At 38.5% G+C, this 22,403-nt stretch overlaps 1 protein-coding gene across 2 annotated transcripts; it reads left to right on the top strand.

The window, feature by feature from the left end:
- Positions 1 to 500: 500 nt before the first annotated feature.
- Positions 501 to 21,699, top strand: tbc1d23 (TBC1 domain family, member 23). Of its 2 annotated transcripts, XM_088350000.1 has the most exons (19): positions 501 to 568; positions 4,397 to 4,505; positions 4,572 to 4,677; positions 4,748 to 4,952; positions 6,763 to 6,886; positions 6,978 to 7,102; positions 7,173 to 7,219; positions 8,071 to 8,174; positions 8,248 to 8,370; positions 8,438 to 8,530; positions 10,217 to 10,387; positions 10,450 to 10,492; positions 10,583 to 10,689; positions 12,340 to 12,473; positions 14,087 to 14,131; positions 16,423 to 16,511; positions 17,829 to 17,964; positions 18,040 to 18,237; positions 20,866 to 21,699. In XM_088350000.1, the coding sequence occupies exons 1-19, from the start codon at positions 531 to 533 to the stop codon at positions 20,948 to 20,950; spliced, it is 2,082 nt and encodes a 693-aa protein (XP_088206126.1). In that variant the 5' UTR covers positions 501 to 530; the 3' UTR covers positions 20,951 to 21,699. The 2 variants fall into 2 exon arrangements, with proteins under 2 accessions (XP_088206126.1, XP_088206127.1); XM_088350001.1 differs by lacking the exon at positions 14,087 to 14,131.
- Positions 21,700 to 22,403: the final 704 nt, after the last annotated feature.

Genomic DNA, 22,403 nt, shown 5'->3' with positions numbered 1-22,403 from the left:
AGTATTACAACATTACCTTGATCCAAAGTGAATCATTATATATAATTGATTTACTTTTAAGTACTTTTTAAACACTTAGCAACATGAAATCAGTGTACCGTATTGTATTTAAGAAATACAATACAGTAATCCCTTGGTTATCGCGGTTAATGGGGTACAAAACCACCCGCGAAAAGTGAAAATCCGCGAAGTAGCGACGCCCCTTCAAAAATGCTTAAAAAAATAAAATGATTTTTTTTATTTTTTATTTTTTAAATTATTATTAATTTATTTTATTATTATCGGTGGCCTTGGACTGGGAGGTTGTGGTTCAAGTCTCATACCTGAGACTTAAACATTGGTGGACATTTTTAATTATTTTATTTTATCGTTTATTTTTTTTAGGCCCGCGAAGCTCTGAACCCGCGAACGTGGAACCGCGAAGTAGCGAGGTCCCACTGTACCTGTACACTAGGAGAAAAAAATACAATTCACCATCCACAAAGTCTCGCGATGTTTATCTGCACTTGACGTGTCTCGGCAACACAATAATGGCGGATGCGGTGGAGGAAGCGCTCCCGGGCAGCTGGTGAGACAATGTACTTTTTGTTTGTCTTTATCGTGGAACAACTCATCACATTCGTCCACTTTCAGACGTTTTCATCCCCAGTCGTCTCCCAAATTCTATCGACAACGAGGATTTGGAATTAAATCAGTTTCGCTGACTGCTTTTGTTAGAATGGTTTTCTGTGCTGTCAGCGTATCATGCACTATTTCCTTTCTTTTATAAAATGGTGAAACAGGCAGACACTAAAATGTCAACATAATACAGCAACATTTTTCCGTAATTTATGATGGATTGAAGAATGTTACAATTTTGCGACATCTCTGGACTCTGTTTTGCATGGTCAGCTGATCGAGATGTTGGGCTAGCTCGGCTAACAATGAACAAGTAGGGTCGATGACCGGGATTTGTTTCACTCAACGAAACCAGAACGCTCGCTTCTATTTTGCTTTCCACCCCGATCATTATTAAAAAAAACAGGATTACTGACACAATATGTCCTTTTCCTGCTTGATGGAATCAGAAACGGATCATCTTATCCACTGATGAGTGGAGTGTCGCTTTAAAACGGGAAACAACTCCTCAAATGGATGTTGTCACTTGTTGCAATTCTATCCTCATGTAATGCAGCTTATTTTTGCATCTGTTTTAATTTAATTGGCAGAGGTTTGAACGTATAGATTTTGTAATTATTTTATCTCTAATTTTGTCTGCCTTTTGAAGGTGGGGTGGGTTGTTTGAGGCGTCCTTAAAAAGTGAGAGTTAAATAATTTCTCAATAAAAGTATGTGTTGGCAATCATTCATTCATTCATTCATTATTGATACAGGTGCTGGAGCCCATCCCAGCTATCTTTGGGCAGTGGGTAGGGGACACCCTGAACTGGTTGCCAGCCAGTCGCAGGGCACACAGAGACGGACAACTCACTCGCTCATTCACACCTAGGGACAATTTGGAACGGACAATTAACCTGACATGCATGTTTTTTGGAAAATGGGAGGAAACCGGAGTGCCCGGAGAAAACCCTCACAAGCACGAGGAGAACATGCAAACTCCACACAGGAGGGTTTGATCTCACGACCTCAGAACTGTGCCGCACACGCGCTAACCACCGCACCGCCGTGCTGCCATCATTCATTCATTCATTCATTCATTCATTATTTACAACGCTTACCCTCAGTAGGGTCGTGGGGGTGCTGGAGCCCATCCCAGCCATCTTCGGGCAGTGGGCAGGGGACACATTTGGTTCAAGGAATGGGGGCTGGGTCCCCAACCTTTTCCAAGCTGTGAGCTACTTTTTGTTACTAATTAGTGCAAAAGGCACCTAGTTTTTATGCATCTCTAAGACGACAACTTAATCATGTTATTACTAAGTTGTTACTATTTTATTACCTGGTAAATAATTGGAAGTGGACTTTAATAGACTCAACTACTTTAAGAAATGATTTTACTAGAAAAATCACAATGACCCAAAATTGGTGAGTTATTTTCAGAACAGGTCCGCGGGCACCTCAGCTGTCTTCAGGAGGCCCCCGGTGCCCGCGGGCACCACGTTGGAGACTTCTGCTGCAGAGTGACGTCATGCTCCTCCCCACAGGATTTTTTAAAAATTTCTATTGGCCAGTGCAGCAGAAAAATGTTGAAAGTAAGAAAAGGCCGGTGTCCAAATGTCAACCACAACCCCCAAACAGATGAAAAAAGAAGAGTTTATTCAAACACATGTAAGAAATGCATGTACTGACATGACTGAGCTGACTGGGGTTGCCAGGACATTGTGGCAGAGAGTAAAAAAAGTTCCAAAATCTGTACTGGTCCTTTAAGATTTGATGGAAAAACTTGCATTGTAAATTATTTAAACAACATTAAGGGAAACTAGCCTTCAATTTAAAATAGAATCAATAAAACGGGGATTATGTTGACTTTTTTATGAGGTTACACCTCTTCTGGTAGGGTCTCTTTGAAATCAAATTTGGATAAACATGTCCCCTTAATTCAAATAAGTACAACAACAATGAAAGTCTCAAACATACATTACTCACAACAATTTTGGAATACTTCGGGATAAACGTAGCCTGTAGAATAAATTTTGATATTCATTTTACGTTTTATTTTCGTGATGCAAAGAGAGGATTGTATGAAAGTGTGCTAGTTCCAGCAGTGTTGTATGGCTCAGAGGGGCGGGGTTTCAGAGTAAATGAGCGTAATAGGTCAAATGTCTTTGAAATTAGATGTTTGCATAGTATTTGTGGAATGACACGGCCAGGTAGGCTGAGGAATGAGGAAGTAAGGAGAAGAACTGGTGCGGTGAGAGGGCTTGTAAAGATGGTTTAGATATATGAAAAAATGGATGAAGGCTGTTCGACAAAGAGAGTATGTAGTGCAGAAATGGTGGGAAATAAAATGACCGAAATATGGTTGGATTGATGGGGTGAAACGTGCTCTGGATGTGAGGTTTGTTAAATTAATGGATGCAAGAATGTGTGTTCGGGATAGATCTGAATGGTAAAGGATAGTTGAGAATGACTGGTATCGAAGCAGGTCGAACTGGCTAACCTGAGGCGTGTTCAGGAGAGTGAGTGATTGCTATCGCGAGCTATCGCTAGCTTCTGAACGGCCAGTGATTATTGAGCGCTCGCGTGCCCGAGTAATCACGGGAGAAAGACCGCTTACTTTGATTTCCAACATGGCGTCGACAGTGCAGAAGATGGAGGATCTCACCCTGACGAGTGCTGTTGGCGATGTAATATATCGTCTTACATTGCCTGGTAATGTTTGTGAACAATGCAAGACAGGTATGACCCTTCCACTGCGTTTAGGATAACCTTAACTGTGTCAATATGCGAACTGTCGCTCATATCAGCCAACTCGCTCAAAGCAAGCTGCAGAACGAAATCCATTGTACTGTCGTCGGCCATTTTGGATCAGTAAGGCAATCACAGTGAGCGATTACAACCGTTCAGCAGTGCGCGGCAAGCGATTAACAAGAGACTACATGTCTGATCACTCTCCTGAACACGCCTCTGGGCTCCCGGGTGGTCTGCTTAGGCCAGCAAGGGAGCCGAGGTGGGATCGAACCATGTGATACGGAGGGGGTAAACCGGTGCATTCTGCCGGGCCTCTCTGCTGATGAAAGGTTGCTTGGAGCAGCAACTTACCCCTTGTTGTGGCGAGGGCTTAATGTTTCCTTTCAGGTTGTGGATCAAAGTGGAATGAATGTTTGGTGAATGTGAGTGTGTTCTTGACTCTAGCCTCCTCCCAATAAGGGCATATGGTCTATGTATATCGATAGATTTATCACAGATAATTTATAGAATTAGAATTTAATTTATTGTCATTGATAGCAAAGTAGTGAGCATTGGATGTGCGACTCCAGAAAATCACGTTATAAAAGCTCAAAAAAGAGAAAAACAAGTTGACTGCTGTGAATCCTTGTTTGTTTGGGACCTTTAATGGGTACCAAAGGGCAGCTGCACAAAGAGGTGGTGAACGGGGTAAGTTGTGGTTGGCTCTGCTGCGGTATTGCAAACCAGCAATGTCTTCTAAACTGTGCAGACAGCATCCAACAATTTTTTGGGCTGTGTTGATGACTCTCTGTTAATAGCAGGTGTATTGGATCCAGAAAAGCTATTTCTATTTGCATGATCTTCTAGGAAGGTACCGGTACATATTACATACATACCTTCTGTCATCTATTGGAAGAGCATTCCACTGTTTAGAATCAAATGTTAATGAACGTAATTTATCTGAAACCAACCTGTTGCACGTAATCTTGACAAGATGCAACACAAAAACTATTATCAAAAATATTCTCAATTAAAAAATAGAATTAAAATGCTGTGTTTATTACCCTTAGGGACCAGGATCTAGCTGAGGCTCTGGACTCTGGCTCCGACATGGAGATGGACAAAGGCATGTTTCACGTTCAGGAAACTTCAGCTCAAGAAAGAGCAAAGATGTGGATGGTATGATTGACTGTAAATACATTTTTAATGTCACAAAATGAACATTGATGAATTGTGTGTGACTAGATCGCGCTGAACGTATCTGGTAAAGGGGACTCTCTCGCTCCCTGGGATGGTGTCCTTGATTTGCCAGAACAGACACTTATTCATAGTCGGTGTGAGCAGCTGATTGGTGAGGAAGTGCCCGCTCTAGCTAAGCATTCAAATCCAATTGACTTCTTTTAATGTTTTCCAACTTTCAGACCAGCTCCAAGTTTCTGAAGAGGCGCGGGATGACATGGTGTCGGACGTAGAGGCGGTGGTCACCTTCTACTGCAAATCGAGAAACATCAGCTTCACTTCGGACCTGAGCTGGCCGCACCTCCTCAAACCGCTCTTGGGACTTGGGCTAGCCCGCAGCGACCTCTACAACTGCTTTTATGCCATTATGAACAAACACGTACCCCGGTGGGTAAGCTGGCCAGATGCTTGACATCATGAGTTGAACTCTTAGTAGTTTTATTTCACTAAGTTGAATTGAGTTGTCTTTATTGTTATTGATATCAAAATGTGAAACATTGTATACACCAAGATTAAACATGACACTCCAGGGCAAACACGCTATAAAGACTTTAATAAAAAATAAGACAAAAGGCTCAGGATAAATTGGCAATACAAATTACAAAGTAGTGCTTAGTCCAACTGATAATAATAGTGCAATCCAAGAATAGTGCGTTATCACTGTCGTGCAATAACATTTTAATAGCAATAAAAAAATTCTCAAATAAGTCGCAATATATGTATCTTCAGTTTTGCACGCTTCTTTGGCTGGTGAACCGTCTGAGTCCTTGTTTTAATGGACCTGTAGCGCCTAGCAAAAGGCAACAGGTGAAAGAGTTGGTGGCCGGGGTGAGAAGACCCTTTTATTATGTTAATAGCTATGTAATAAATATTGTTTTCAGAAAAAAATTTGTGCAAAAAATGATGACGATGGTTGCAAGATTAAAATACATAAGCAGGGAACGAGACAGATTTTATTCATTAGTAATATTATTTATCAAGACATTTCGCCTCTATGACAATTCTCAACCATTTTCCAAGTATGAAATATCTCTATTTTAAATAATGATCCTGGTAAAATATATATATAATTTTCTCTTCTTTTTATAGTTTGATTTGCTCTGATGTGTTTTCAAAATTTAGTTTTTGATTTGGATGGCACTCATGTTATTTTTTCTTGGATATTTTTCCTCTATTTTATTCTTATTTTTATGATGTTAATGATTTTTTTGTGAAATAAGTAAATAGGAAAAAAAGTAACATTAATAAAGTAACTTACTATTTTGCAATTTTATAAACATTTCTAAAATCTACAAATTGCAATTAAATCTCAAAGCTCATATACAAATAATTGAATAATAATTGACAGTTTTAGGTCTTGACTTGTAATCATTTAAGTTGATTTTTTTTTTATCATGTTCTTTTCTGTTTGATTTTGTTGCCAAAAAATTCTTTTTTTTCTTACCTCGAGTTTCTTGTTTTTGTTATTGTTTGTTAAGTAGACATGGGGAAGTATCAATAAGGCTAAAACCTGGGCTATTTTTAGAGTGTTGATATTACTTGCTGTATGTATCGGTCACTTTGCTGTCACTTTTACAAAAAGGAAATTTTAAAACATGCCATTAATTATCTAACTACGAGGACACATTATGTATACAGATCCCTTAACCACAAGGGCCTTAGAGGGTTTGCTCCCCCACATGAAACAGATAGTTCTGGTTTCCATGGTTACCAGTAGCAGGAGAAACCTCTGACTCAGATACAGCACCTTCATCATCTGGTTGCTGTTGTTTTTCTGTGTAAAGAGTCATCCCGCTCTTCAGAGATGCGCCGCATCTTGGTATTGACGATTGGCGGCGTGTGTGTAACAACATGATACTGAATCTTAAATCACTGGGGGAAAACTCTTTAGTTCTAAAATTTAGAGTAGGCCCGTTTTGTTTATATTCACATATAAAAGGCTCAAAGGGTATTTGTCGGGTAAATGACTTTGCGTTTGCATGTTTTATCTATTTTCAAGTCATTTATGTATTTAAATGGATAAATAACAAGTTCGATTAAAAAATGAAATGGTTTCTTCCCAAAAGTTTATAGACTTGTATGCAAATATAGATTCTTTTTATTTCTATAAAAGGAGGGATTTTGTTTTTGTAGCAACTTGTTTAGTGTTTCAAAATAACTTATTGAACTGTTAACATTCTTTGCAAACCTTTGTCAGGGAGTGTGTGCCCAAAGGCCGCCCGTTCCACCTCTACAGACTGCTCCTGCAGTACCACGAGCCCGAACTCTGCTCCTTCTTGGATACCAAAAAGATCACGCCTGATTCGTATGCTATCAACTGGGTGTGTTGGAATTTGTCAAGTTTCTCCCTGATTTTTTTCCCCGCAACTTATGAATTGATGCCCGTGGGCTTTTTTCTCCCTCCCTTCACAGATGGGCAGCCTTTTCTCCAGCCACTGCCTGCCTGATGTCACCCAAGCTCTGTGGGACTGCTACCTTCAGCAGGCTGACCCGTTCCTCATCTTTTTTCTAATGCTCATCATCCTTGTCAATGCCAAGTAGGATTGTCTCATTTTCTCACTATAGAATATTTGATTTATTGTCATTTTTAATTGTTTCTATTTTTAGAGAGAGCATCCTTGATAGAGAAGGTGAAAGCAAAGAGGATATTATAAGTAAGTAATCAGTCTTCATGGTTGAACAAATTTACCACAAGATGGCATTAAAGTACCTTTTAATGAAAGGAAGTCTATTTTGGCCTTTGACATGAAACACTTCTACAGTAATTCCTTGTTTATTGCGGTTGATGAGGATCTGAACTTCTTGCAAATCCGCTATGTAGCCCCCCCACACTTTTAAAATGCACTTTGCCGGCCTCTGCTTGCAGCAATAGTCAACCGGGGATATTGAATCGCCGCCACACTGGTGCTGTTCATTCGACTGGAAAGAACGGACAAAAAGTGCAGCACACATGACACAAATTTGCTCCCTCTGGCTAGCTCTCAGCAATAGTCGACATAAGATAACAGATCTTGGCCAAAACAGTTCCTTTAATATCAGGCATGATACAATGGTCCTAACCCCTCCCCAACATTGCACTCTGCTTGCTCCTGCTTTCAGCAATAGTCTACTGCGGATAAAAAATCACGGCTACAACTGTGCATTAAATTTTAGGCGGGCCAGAACGGCACGCCACTCAAAAAAATGCCCTTTGCCAGTCCCTGTTTGTAGCATTAAGGAATTGGGAATAATGGATCATGGACTCATGAGTGCAGTTCATTTTTTAATGGACAAAACAGCAGAAAAAGCCTCCAGGTTTGATAAAAATGCGCTGTACTGGCCCCTGCTCGGAGCAATATGCCATCAGGTATATTTTTTTATCTGCAATGCACTGTGCTGGCATAACATGAAGCATGCAGTAGTGAGGTATCACAGTATATTCTTTTTTTAGTGAGATATAAGATCTTTTCTACCAACCCAAGCTGCATATCAGCATTAAAGAAAAAAATGACTTTCTCTCTATCAGAATCGCTGGAAGAATCTCCATCGCTCTTCGAGGCTGAGGATATTGAGGATTTGTTTGCCCTGGCCCAGTACTACCAGAGCAAGACCCCTCTGTCACTCAGGAAGGTCGGGCAACGTCTTCTCGGTGAACATCTACCACATGCCGGGTTAGACCACTGATGCCGTTCTCTCCTTCCAGATGAACCAAAACCTGTTTGGCAGCAGCCTTGTGGCTCTGAAGGAGGAGGACATCGACCTGAGTCAGGCACTCTGTCTTCCCGTATCTGTCCCGGAAATCCTGCAGGCCAACCAGCATCAGCAGGTGGTTGAGGTTCCAATTTTTATAAAAGCGAAGCAATTTGCGCTAACGAATCCTCTGTTCCAATCAGGACGGTGTGCGCTTCTTTGTGGTGGACTGCAGGCCAGCTGAGCAGTACAACGCTGGACATCTGTCCACTGCCTTTCACTTGGACTCAGACCTGGTGAATACTGGTAGAATGAAAAACTGAACAAATTGTTTTGGCCACGGGTGTCCAACCCTTTTTATTTTAGAGACACATGCAGGAAAATTGATGTGGAAATACATATAAAGACAAAAGTAGCTGGGTTTTTTTTTGTTTCCGACCCTTTTTCTACAAGGTTAGTTTAGAATTTTACAAAAAGTATGTATTGAATAAGTAAGTTTTTAAATGGTCGACAGAGAGTTTTCATTTGATCATATCAGTGTTAAAGGTTTACTCTTTAGGTGTCAAGTCATGTTTATTTGTATAGCCCTTAATCAAGTCTCAGAGGGCAAAACAGACTTCAGACTTTTACTGCAAGGAAAAACTCAAAACCTTATCATGAGGAAAATGAAGGAATCACACATGAGCAATGTTCTCTCCAAGCTGCGTGTGTGCGCAATGGCGCACTACCCAGAGCTTTTCCGCGAAAATCTAGCCAGCTCACAAAAATGAGGGATCGAAATTGCTAATTAAAAAGCGAATTAAGTCAAAGTTGCAGTGCATGAAGGTAAAAATACACGGGTTCCCCTGACGCTGTGTTCTAAATTCGGTATTTTGAAGTCGAAGTAGAACGAAGTTGAGTAAAGTCAGTAGAGTTTTTCGAGAACCGGCTTCTTCGGCTCAGCTCACTAAAAAGAACTGGCTCTTTCGGGTCCCAAACAGCTCCTCAGGTTGTTTTTGCTTCTTTCATCCCTACACGACCAAATATTATGTATAATTGTGCACAAAATGACTTAAAGGAAGGGGGGGAAATGGAACAAAAAGAAAAAAAATACCAAAATGAAAAAGTAGTGAAAAGCTGAGGAAAAAAACGAAACAAAAGGAGAGAAAAAGAGAAAAAAAGGAGCAGGAAAAATACAAAAAAAAGGCCAGAAGGAAAGAAAGAAGCAAATAAAGGGAAAAAAGGTAATAGAGAACAAAAAAGCAATAAAAAAGTAACTGCTAGGAAAAAATAAACACAATGAGATTTTTTTTAAAAGGAATTTAAAAAAGGGAGAAAAAAACAGGGAAAAAGAGGAAAAAGTTTGTGTTGCATTCAATTAATTTCCAATGATATCAAGTCAATCTTGTAGCCAACATTGTACTTCCACTAAAAAATGGAATTAAATACAGTTCTGTATCATGCAACCGACTAAATAAGCCCCCAAAAATGTTAGTGTCATGCGACAAAAGATACCAGGAACAAAAGAAATGGAAATCTTGTGAAAGAATTGTAAAAACAAATGACGTTTGTAGGCCCTGCAACCGTTGCAATCGTACATTGGTCAATTCATTCAAAAGTGAAAAATAATTTTGCATTGCCGGAAACTCAGCAAAATGTAACGGGATGTCAAGTTTTGAACATGTTTGATAATGGATTAGTTGCCACACTTGGGGTTGCTGTTGCTCACTGTTGTTTCAAGCGTTGCTCACCGACTTTGTGAACGCTCAGACCCGTGGAAAATTGAAGGGAACATTGCACATGAGGTAATCCCCTTTCAGTATGTCCATGCTGCAAGGGTTGTTGCAAGGGCATCAACAAACAATACACAGACATGCAGCATTCTGGCAGAAAAGACATCCATGTGTCGCTATCTCTTGCCTTCATTTTATAAATAATATAAGTACGTTTTTAAATCGTGAACAGAGAGTTTTCATTTCACCATATAACGTTTTTATTAACAGATGCTCCAGAATCCATCTGAGTTCGCCCTGTCGGTCAAATCCCTCCTGGAAGCCCAGAAGCAATCCTTGGAATCGGGCTCCATCGCCAGCGGGGAGCACCTTTGCTTCATGGGAAGCGGCAGAGAAGAGGAGGACATGTACATGAACATGGTGCTGGCCCACTTCCTGCAGGTGGGAGACATGAAAACGGGCAATAAAGCACCAAGAGACTGACTTAGCTGTTTGTATTGCAGAAAAACAAGGAATACGTCAGCATTGCCAAGGGGGGATTCATGGGTAAGTAGTCTAGATAAATTAAATGAAGTCTGACTCAGTAATATGAAACTTCTTATTGCAATACCTCACCTATTCTTTATGTGATTGTAGCTTTACAGCAGCATCTCGTGGATATGAACGTTGAGGGGCTGGATTCGTCGTATATCCACTGGATCGTCAGCACATCGGGATCTCATAGCAGCCTTAGCTCGGCAGACGTATGTGGAATGAATGAATGAATGAATGAATGAAAATTTTATTTCGAACATGACAAAAGTAAATACAAAACAAATTTAAAAAATCAAAAATAAGCACAAATAAATGTGAATGTACATGTTCGAAAGGGAGTAGGAAGAAGCATATGCTTATTTTATCCCGCCGCCAAACTTCCTTAACAAATGCAACCCACATCGAGATCCCCTGTGTATTTACACGTAAAAAAGTAACGTAGGAATAAACATATCTACATTGGCTCTGTAGATATGCATTCTCTTCATTGTCATCATCATCATCTCCATCACTACCTCCATCACTTTTTTTCACCATTAACATCATTGCTGTCTCCATACATTTTCAGCATCTATTATGTTAACAATAGTTCTCTTTGGGTGCTCATGGTGAATCTGACTGCTTTTGGGTGTTGTCTGTCATACAAGTATCTTTGGACCTGCTACCTTAGGGGGTCCGCCCCCAGGCAGCAGGACCACCCATTCTTGAGTGTCCTAATCTGTGCATTAAAAAAACAAGGTACTGGAAGCATTTGGCTCAAGCTCCCACTTGTCTGCCCTAACAATGAGATGTGCAGATTATTTCTGTTTTGTGTTCTTTTTGAAATGTGCAGATTATTTCTGTTTTGTGTTCTTTTTAAAATATACATCTATCTGATTCTATCCCCATTTATTTAGTTTTTGTTTGTTTTTCACCATCCTCACCAACATATTTATTCAACTAATAGTTTTTTGTTTATAAATATATGTCCAGATTGTGATGGATTTGCATAATATGATAGTGCCAGTTGTACAATACCAATGTTCAACAATAGCAATAAGAATAGGCATATTTTTGATAATGATAATAATATCAACAACAATAAACATAATAGTCATGAGAGTTGTTGCAATAACAATAAGCTTCATTATTAGCTTGACCCATCTATTGACTGTAGTCAAGTCATGTTTATTTGAATAGCCCATCATCACATAAGGCTTCTTCTCACTTACATTATTTGGATACCAATAATACTAATAATAACAATAATATCACCTAAATCTTATAATAATAATCATCATAATAACCGTTATAATAATACCAGATTAATTTAGTTTTATGCATCTATTAACTGTATAATGCTAGTACAGTGGGATCTCTCTACTTTGCGGTTCCACGTTCGCGGGTTCAGAGCTACGCGGGTCTAAAAAAAATAAAAAATAAAAAATTTAAGCATTTTTGAAGGGGCGTCGCTACTTCGCGGATTTTTACTTTTCACGGGTGGTTTTGATCCCCATTAACCGCGATAACCGAGGGATTACTGTAATCACTAAATACCATTCAGACACTAATAATGACAAAAATAACAAGTAATGAAGGTTGTAATAATTACAAATATTATTATTTTATGATAATTATAATAACAATAACAATGTTGATTTGCTTACATCTTCCATTTTGCTATATCATTCAGACGCCATTTTCTTTTGCCAATATTGTTCTTTTGTATCTGGATTTGAACAGGTGAATATTTGGACATTGTTCGAGCTCAAATATTCACCTGTTCAAATCCAGATACAAAAAACAATATTGATTTTGTTGAGAACTTTATTCTTGGGATGAAATTTAAGTGGGAAGAAAACACGTCTGTTGTCATCCAGGGGGAGTCCATGAGTGACGGCAAAGGCGTCAAGAGTCTGGTCAACAAAATGACTTTTGCCCTCAAGTCCAAGTCTGTGAACGTGAAAGAGAAGATGATCAGCTTCATTGAGAACACATCAACACCTGTAGACAAGTGAGAAATTGTCTTGTTTTTATTTGCATCTTTTGGTTCAAGATCACTCATGCAGGTATTTAATTAGTTGGTTACAACATAACATATCTTTTAATCACTTAGACCAAAGAGGTCAAATAAATGTACCTTTTCCCCTTAATAGATGTATTTATTCAAGGTATGCAGGGAATATGTGATATGCATTTTTGAAATTCTAATTGTGTTTTTGCTTAAGACAAATTCTTGCATTTTGTAATTAAATATTTTGGCATTTGATGTGCAAAAGATAATCTTTTAGGGAAATAATCTTGTTGAAAATTATAAGTATTTTGATCTGCCCAACTGGGTATTTTTAGATTTCACCAAGGAACTTGTTGTCTTATGTTTTCTTCTTCTTTTTTTTCTTTTTGGTAAAATTTTGTCAAATGTTTTGGGCATTTTCGTTTTTTATTTATTTATTTATTTATTTATTTTTGCCTCTTTCTGACTTGGCATATATGCTCGCACATAGGCCAGATTTAGAACTATGAAATACTAAACTGAAATCAGGGGGTCGGCTTAAACGTGCATAAAAAAATGAACATAAGGGGGCGTAAGACAGACATAGCCACCCGATGGCTTATGATTCTCCCTCGTTTGATTGTGTTGACGGACCACATCTGATTTTATTGTGATCTGGGGCGTTTTTTTGCCTTTGTTATTATAATAATGGGTCCCAAGAAACTTGGTGGAAATGATTGCGAAATATGAAATGGCTTATAAGTGTCTGCAATCCAAGCGCTGCTTGGAGGGCACAGTAAATGGTTGAAATACTTTTTTTTTTAATCATTACTATCAATGCATTTAAATAATCAATGTTTAGGTACAGGGCAGCACGGTGGAGCAGTGGTTAGCGCGTGTGTGGCACAGTTCTGAGGTCATGAGATCGAACTTAACTGTGTGGAGTTTGCATGTTCTCCCCGTGCTTGCGTGGGTTTTCTCCGGGCACTCCGGTTTCCTCCCACATTCCAAAAACATGAATATTAGTTTAATTGGCCGGTCCAAATTGTCCCTAAGTGTGAATGAGCGGGCGAATTGTCTGTCCCTGTGTGCCCTGCGACTGGCTGGCAACCAGTTCAAGGTGTCCCCTGCCCACTGCCCGAGGATGGCTGGGATGGACTGCAGCACCCCCGCGACTCTACTGAGGATAAGTGGTTCAGATAATGCATGTATGTATGGATAGATGGATGTTTAGGTACACGTTTTATCAATATTCTGGGCTATTTTATAGCAGTTTTAGGAGGTCAGCTTGAATGCGTTGTAGGCTTATATGTGAGTATTTATAGTAGTTTTTTACGATTGGATGTTATGTTTTGCAAACAAAGCTTTCATTCTGATTTTGTCTTAATTTATTTTATTATTTTTTTAATTTTGTTGTATTTAATTTTTCAAAGCATTTTTTTATCACAAGTTATGTAATAATGTATTATTATTTTTTTAGCATCTTTTCTTTTATACTGGCCAAAGATCTTTTTCACCATGGAGATTGGAAGTTGCCCCCTTAAGAGAACTCTTTATTAATATGTCATTTTTTTCCCACTCCGAGTCTCAAAGCAATTTATATTCACCGTACCTTGTACCTTATTTCATGCTAGAATATCTTTCAATCTGCCGTGGCCAGAGAAGGCGATTCCTGATAGGTAAGCGCTTGTTATTAGCATTAGCCTTAGAGCTATTTTGTCACTAGCATGACAGCGACTGGCTGGAGCGCGTTCAGAAGGATGCGTATCACTTGTGTCCCATAAACGCATGCCACTCTAAATTAGCTTTCATGGTTCTCTATTAACCCCTAAACACAAACATGGTAGTCATTAGGCTTTCACTAACAAAATAAAAGATTGTATTTTTAAGCGTCCATCCATTCTTACTTGAGCACTCATTGCCTCTTTTTTCTCAGAATGTCACGTAGAAATTACTTCGGCTTCACTTTTTGCTTGGCAGTGACAGTCTTGTCTTTCCATTTCATATTTCTTACCCTCTCCAAATCTCATATCCAATTTGAGACATGATCTTGGATGTACCATAGACAGAATTTTCAAATTTTCTTTTAGAGAGGCACAATTGAGATATGCCGCCTGATTTTTATCTGCTATTTAAAAACTGCACTGATTTCCACTGACTTCCTTTGCAGACATTTCAGACAAATCAATTGATTAGACTACCTCTACGATTTTTAAAGGGCATTGTATATTATTTAGGACCTCCTTGTGGTTAAAAAAAAACTTAATTTGTTAAAAAAACAATATTGATTTAATGAATGAGCAAAGATACACAAACCCTCATACAAATGTCCTTTTGTTTTGAATACTCTAAAGTTGTGACATTTTTATTTATTTTACAGGAACTGACATGATTGTCGGCCATCTTGCTGCTACGTGTACCCCCAAAACTCAAAACCTTGTGAAAGGCTGGTTAAAAAAAAGAAAAGTGGTAGAGTTTGGACACTTTTGAGTGTCCGTAGTTTTTATTCTTGTGCTTTTAGCACTTGTTTTTGGTGGCACAACACAATCCAGTGACATCTAGTGTGGTCAGATAATATCCCTTTTTTCAAGCCTTTCGTGAGGTTTTTGATTTTCGGACACCCGAAGTATTTTAATCAATATTGATTTTTTATTAAAAACTGTTTTTTTACCACTAGGAGGCCCTAAATAATACACACTTTAGTTGAGTATTTTTAAAGGGGTTGAACAGCTTGTGCCGTCAAGCAAATATGTCTCTTGGTAAATATCGATTTGGACGAGCCACTTTCATTTTTGGAGCTTTTTCTCTACAGCTTGGAGGTCTTCATCTGCCACCGCCATTTGTGGAGAATAGATTTATTGTGTCTTTACTACAGGGGTCTCCAACCATTTTTCAGCTGAGCTGCTTTTTGTTACTAATAATCCCAACAGGCACCCAGTTTGATGAAAATTTTGAAAATAGCAGCTTAGCTAGATGACTTGCTAACTAGCCAAAAAGGTAGCTTGATAGTTAGCTAGAAATATAAACTGGTAAAAAACTAAAGGGGAGCGTGATAGCTAGCTTAAAGGGGTAAAGAGCCATCTAAACAGCCAGATTTAAAGTACAAAACTAAGTTAAATAGCCAGCTAAAGAGGAGCCCATAATTTACTCTTGAGTCCTGGCAAAAATGTAAAATGTTAGCTATAAAGCATACAAAAAAATGTAAAAAGCTAGCTAGGTTGCGTTCTAAATAGCTAAAAAGGTATCTTGGTATTTAGCTAGAATATAAACAGGTAAAAAAATAATAGGGTGCTAGATAGAGAGCTAAAAGAGTAAAAAGCCATCTAAATAGCCAGTTAGAAGGCTAAAAACAAAGCTGGATAGCTAGCTAGAAAAGAGCCCAAAATGTAGCTTGATAACTAGCGAAAAAGTTAAAATGTTAGCTAGCGTGCAAAAAATGTAAAACGCTAGCTAGATAGCTTGCTAAATAGCTAAAAAGGTTAGAAGATAGCTAGCTTTAAAAAAAACTGCACATTTATTTGCTCATTCGATTTATAAAACTCATAAGTTTAGTTTGTTGTATTTCTTGTAAAATAAATCAATTAAAAGATAAACAAAAAATATTTAATACAAAATTAGATCCTGAAATTACTCCCCATAATTAATTATTAAAAATAATTATCAATACATTTTTAGTCCATAAAGACCATTAACTGGAATTTACTTAGTTTAATTTTTAAAATAACTTATTATGGTATTACTATGTTGTTACCAGGTTAGGTTTTAAAAATATGTGTTAAATAGAGTCAGTCATCCGACAAAAAAATAATTTTACAGAAAATCACAATGACCCAGCACTGGTGAGCTACTTTCAGAACTGGTCTGCAGACACCACAACTGTCCTTAGGTGGCCTTATGTTGGAGACCCCTGCTTTCCTACATTAGCGTTTTTTTGTTTTGGTTTTTTTGTAAAAGTTTTTCTTTTCTTTAGGCATGTAAGCAGCAGCGACCGTGTGGGCAAACCTTACCGTGGGGTGAAGCCCGTTTTCAGTATCGCCGACGAAGAGGAGTACGACACAGGTGATGCTTGTTCTTCTTTTGTTGTGTGTTGCTGAGAAAAAAAGCAACTATCGTATTTTCTGCATGAAGAGGCACACTGGATTATAAGACGCACCCTCAAAAATAGCCCTTTGTGAAATATTTTCATATACAAGGCGCACAGGACTATAATCACTGAAATTTAAAGTAGTTTAAATTCATCATTCCAAAAACCGCAGGGTTGAAAGCTTAGGGAAAAAGTTGCGGTTTATAATCTTAATTTTACGGTATTTGGGTTGCATCAAAAAATGTCATTTTTTATAGAATATTAACGAACATTGTGAAATGTAGTTTAACTGTTATCATTAATTGATTCATTCATAAACCTTTACTGTATTTCATTGTAGTAAAACATCTCCAAAATGTATAAGGTGCATTTGCAAATTTCTGTCAAATTGTTGTATTTTAGGTGAATATTAGTCCAGAAAATTCCTTTTATGGTAACGTAATTTAAAATGTAATTCTGTTACCCCCCAGATTACTGACACCAAAAAGTATTTACTTGCATATAAGCTGACACCCTTAAATTTCTTTGAAATAGCCACATAATGAAATAAATACACGAAAATGTATACATTAACCTGGGGAAGCAAAGAACCCTTCATATTTCTTGCAATCTTGAAAGCTTGCAAACGAACAGTTAGCTGAGACACTCCATATCCATTTTGTCTCCGTGCTTCAAGCCACTCGAAGAGCTTCTCTATTTCCGGGTACTGTCCAAGACGACATAATTTTTACCATAGGTTCTGTGCTCATTGCCCCATTAATTTCTCGTTGGGTTGTTGTTCCTGTATAGAATCACACCCTTTCCCCACACGCTGCCTACCATTTGCTTCTACACATATAAGCATATATAAGCAAATAAACAGATTCCCTAATTTTAGTATTGTATTTTGTTTGGTTTATGTCTGGCTTGGATGCAAATAAATACACTAAGTAGAGTATCTTTATGATGAGAAATTCTCACTCTCGTACTCTGTGCTTGAGATGGAGCTGCCATAACTCTATTTAGTTGTACTCTGTGGGTTAGTATTAACATGCTTGCCATTTAGAGATTATTGCTGACTGATCAAGGGTTGTAAGTGGCAAGGTAAGTGATATAGGAATATCTAGCGATTTGCATTTAATACGTAGCAAAACAACGCAGTTACACACTAAGCAGTAGCGAAAATAGTTACAGTATTTTGTCAATAACGCTTTGCAGTAATTGCGTTTCAGGAACACGTTCCTTTGTAATGCATTCGTCTCAATAATGCTCTTGTGTGGAGCATTTTTTCTTGACTGTTGATCTTTGTTCAGATGAGATCGATAGTTCGTCTATGTCGGATGACGACCGCAAAGAGATCGTCAATGTTCAGACGTGGATCAACAAGCCCGACGTTAAGCATCACATCCCGTGCAATGAAGTGAAGGAGACGGGTCATATGTTCCCCAGGTGAGACTTAGTTTTTACATTTATTTTTTTCCTTTCTGTGATGTAACTCAAAATCATTGTTATGGTCGATTTCAGCCACCTGCTGGTCACAGCAACGCACATGTACTGTTTGCGCGAGATCGCCTCCAGGAAGGGTTTCGCTTACATCCAATCCAGACAAGCGCTGAGCTCAGTGGTCAAGATTACATCGAAGAAGAAGCATCCGGAGCTTATCACTTTCAAGTTTGGAAGCAACAACTCCAACAGCGGAGTGGAGATCTCGGCAGTGGAACGGTGACATTTTCCTTGTCTTTAATTACAGTTTAATTAAGAAATCCTAATACAGTGTGCTTACTGGTGCTTGAAATCCTTAAAATTGCTTGAATTGTAATGTTGTCTTTTCAAGGTCAGGAAAAGGCTTGAACTTTGCGTGAAGTGCTTGAAAATGCTCGAAACAGTTGCCATGGCCATGTTTCTTGGCAGTCTGACTGTATAGACCAGGGGTGGCGAACACACGGCTCTAGAGCCGCATGCGGCTCTTGGCCAATAAGAATGCGGCTCTTTGCCTCATCATATTGTCTATATACTGTGGCTCTTTGCCTAGTGTCATGTCTAGTTTTTTTTCCCCTCTTAAAACGTACTTGAATCCATCAGAGTTAATAACAAATAATAAATAATAGTTTGAAATTAATTTGGCAGATATGTTGTTTTTATGCTGCTCCGGACACATAAATGACTGCCAATCATCTGCGTTGGTTATGTCTAATGCCAGTGCGTGGTGTGGCTCTTTGACTCTAACAGTTAAAAATTTCGGCTCTTTGTGTCAAACTTGTTCGCCACCCTTGGTATAGACAATGTAATAAATCAATAGTATTTTAAAGTGTGTGAAATTGACACTGACACGCCTGATCTAGTAGTTTGTCATCATACCGCCGCCTACTTGTCACACCCAAGAGGACAACTCTATTTATATACTCGGCTCTTTTGGCTCCGAACAGCTCCTCAGAATTGTCTTCCGTCGTGACTTTGATTATTACCCAACACCTGTAGTGCCCTTTATGTATTTGTAAACACATGTGCATCCATTGGTGAGGCAGAACGGCAGAATTCATGTCAGTCTATAGCAGCCCATTGACACGAAAAGATCATGGATAGGAACAGCTCAAATGGCACAAAGAATTCGAGGAAGTGAATTTATTTTAGTCATCAAAGTCAACACAGAAAAACATTCATTTTATTAGCGCTGGATTTCGTCCTTCGAAGGTACTGGAAAAATTGGACTGGAAAGTGCTTGAAAAGTGCCTGAATTTGGCTATGAAAAAAATGTGTACGATCCCTGTACTCACAGGGTACTGAGTTGTGAGAAGTTCAAGATACAAGATGTCTTTCTTGCCAAAATCTTGACCGACACATGAGAGAAAATCCAGGTTACAACAATTTCCTGATGCTACCATTTGATGTTATGGTTTTACTTAATAATTTTAGGAGGCCTGGAACAGATTAATTGGTTTTCACTAGATTCTTATGGGGAAAATTAATTTCGAGATACAAGAAATTCCAGATACGAGCTCTATCCGGGAACGAATCAATCTGTGAAGGAGCTACTTAACAGTAGAACATGGGTGTCAAGCATAGGGTCTACGGGCTGGATCAGGCCCGCCAATGGATGTAATGTGGTCCGCAAGACAAGGCACCAGGGCACTCAAACCTATTGGAGAACTACCTTCTGTTTCCTGGGCACTGATTGGAGCAATCAACATTAAGTTATGACATAAATAGTAAAAAATAATTCTGTATACATGCCAAATCCAAAGCTTTCCAGTACTTTTTAATACTTTTTGTAAATGTTCATACTTTTTAGTACTTATTTATTGTTTTCACTTTGTACATTTTTTTTTACCTATTTTTGTCATTACTTATCAATATGTTTTATTACGGGGCAGCATGGTGGCGCAGTGGTTAGAATGTGTGCGTCACAGTTCTGAGGTCATGAGATTGAACCTTCCTGTGCGAAGATTGCATGTTCTCCCTGTGCCTGCGTGGGTTTCCTCCCACATGCCAAAAACATGCATGTTAGGTTAATTGGCCGGTCCAAATTGTCCCTAGGTTGGAATAAGCGAGTGAGTTGTCTGTCTCTGTGTGCCCTGCGACTGGCTGGCAACCAGTTCAGGGTGTCCCCTGCCGACTGCCCGAGGATTGCTGAGATGGGCTCCAGCACCCCCGCAACCCTACTGAGGATAAGAGGTGCAGATAATGAATGAATGAATGTTTTATTCCTTACAGCACTTTTTGTTTATTTTCATACTATTTAGTACTTCTACTTGTATTTAATACATTTTTACTCCTTTCAATATGGTTTAATACTTTAGTTTATGTTTCACTTTTTTTTTTTTTTACATTCACATTTTTCAACACTCCAGTACATTTTCACTTTTTGCTAGGTGTAAGTACTTTTTCATTCTCATCACTTTTTGTATACTTCATACTTTTGTGTACTTTATTGATAAGTTTTCAGACTATTTAATAATTTTCAATATGTTTTAATGGTTTTAGAACTTTTTCATACTTTTCAGTACATTTTTCACTTTTTTACATTTCATTATTGTAAACTACTTTGGTACCGGTTTAAACTTTATAGTACTTTTATAGTAGCTCACCAGTACTTTTTTTTAAATTATTTTTTTAAACTTTTCCCACCTTGTTGCACCAGAGCAAAAAAATAATAATATGACGCGCCCCTGAGGTGTTTCATTAAATGTTTTGTGTAAGGAGTGTCTATTACATTTCAGTTTAAGTTCCTTATTATATCATTTTTGTGTTCTGGCCCACTTTATATCTAGCAAATGAGTTTGACACCTATGCTTTAGAGCAAAAAATGCAATCCACACCAATACTTTCCCTCTTTTTTTCCATTCCATTCAGATATCTTATCCCTAACGCTGGAGACGCCACCAAGGTGATTAAGCAGCAGATCATGAAAGTCTTGGATGCGCTGGAGGCTTTGTAAAAAGGAAGAAGATAATGATGAAAACGACAACGGCGGCATATGGCGGCTGGCCAGCCCCTGCAGATTTAAACTGTTGGGATCCCCTCGAGACTCAAATTGGTCCGGATTTGGCCCCAGGCCAAGCTAAGAAACAGCACAACTGCGTGAGCCAAGAGCGCGTCATTTTGCCCTCTTCACGGCAATTTATAAATCACTTATTACATATTCTGTACTATTTGTCAAGACTAAAACAGTTCTTTCCACTTTGGGAGCTTCCCTCCGGCCTTAAAGGGACATTACTCTCCAAGCACTTGTTCAATCATTATGTGACATTCTGTGTTAAAATTTGGCCTGCGTTTCCATGCCAGATGAGTTTTGTTTTTAGGGCAGAGAATGTACAAAACTAGCTACAGGTGTGTTTGTTGGACAAAGCTAGTTCCTCCATTTTGTTTCTCCCCAGCAGGCGGCCTTAAGTAGAAAACCCTGCAGGGTTCATTATAAATATGTACATATGATATTCTGCTGTTCTGTGAAGCATATCCAGAGCATTATGCAGCAAGGCTTTAAAGTCCCCTCAAGTGTGTGTGATGTAGCAAACGAGTATCAACCTGTGTTTGCGCCACGAGGTTCAGTGATGAGCATTCATCACACATTTATTTGGTTGTTTTTTGGGGCGGGTTGTTTTTCCTGTATTTTGCATTTGCACTTATAAAGGAACATTACACTGTACTATATGGTCAACGCAAACTTGAATACAAGACTTAATATGACTGCCTTTGTTCACGCCAATTGTTGTGTTCTATCCAGTACACTGTGCTGTCGATTTGATACTTGCAGTATTTGAACCGAAATAAAACTAAAAGGGGTGGGTGATGAGCAACCAATGGTAAAGGGATAAGACACCACTAAGGTTGTGATGCAAAAAAAACCCATTGTTATTACTGTTCTATTGTTTTCTGAACATTATCGGTTTTAATAAAAGGAAAGAAATGATGCCGGTGAAGTCAAAGAATTTGGTATTTGTTATGAACATAAATTATATGCAGGGTTGGGTAGGGTTACTTTAACTTGATTATCTTCAATTACTTTTGGATTACTCCAATACCAAATATGCTAATAAAAGACAAAAGAAACTAAATACGAATAAAATGATGACTCACAACACGTGGTAAGCTTTCTCTCCTGGCTTTGATCTATTTGATCTCCGGCAAAACTAACCTAAAATGCGACAGAAACAAAATGAAAATAAATCCAAACAGCTTGCCAACATCATTTTTGCCGTTCCATGTATTCCGTTACTCCCCAAGCCTGCACAAAATTGAGTCATTTTATTCATATTTAGCTTCTTTTGTCTTTTATTAGCATATTTGGTATTGGAGTAATCTAACAGTAATTGAAAGTAATCAAGTTAAAGTACGGTAACCCTACCCAACTCTGATTATATGATCAAAAATCTCGCTCACGAACACAATTG

This window comes from Urocampus carinirostris, chromosome 12 (genome assembly GCF_059441175.1).
Source record: "Urocampus carinirostris isolate Australia breed hairy pipefish chromosome 12, RoL_Ucar_1.0, whole genome shotgun sequence".
Lineage (NCBI taxonomy): Eukaryota > Metazoa > Chordata > Actinopteri > Syngnathiformes > Syngnathidae > Urocampus > Urocampus carinirostris.
This window is presented reverse-complemented; position numbering and strand designations above follow the sequence as displayed.

What these genes read in the sequence shown, in the direction of transcription:
- tbc1d23 (XM_088350000.1), top strand. Translation starts at nt 531, where the DNA reads ATGGCGGATGCGGTGGAGGAAGCGCTCCCGGGCAGCTG. An exon ending in TGCCAAGGGGGGATTCATGG is followed by an intron (nt 10,493 to 10,582) that starts GTAAGTAGTCTA and finishes ATGTGATTGTAG; the next exon opens with CTTTACAGCAGCATCTCGTG. An exon ending in GAGATCTCGGCAGTGGAACG is followed by an intron (nt 18,238 to 20,865) that starts GTGACATTTTCC and finishes CATTCCATTCAG; the next exon opens with ATATCTTATCCCTAACGCTG.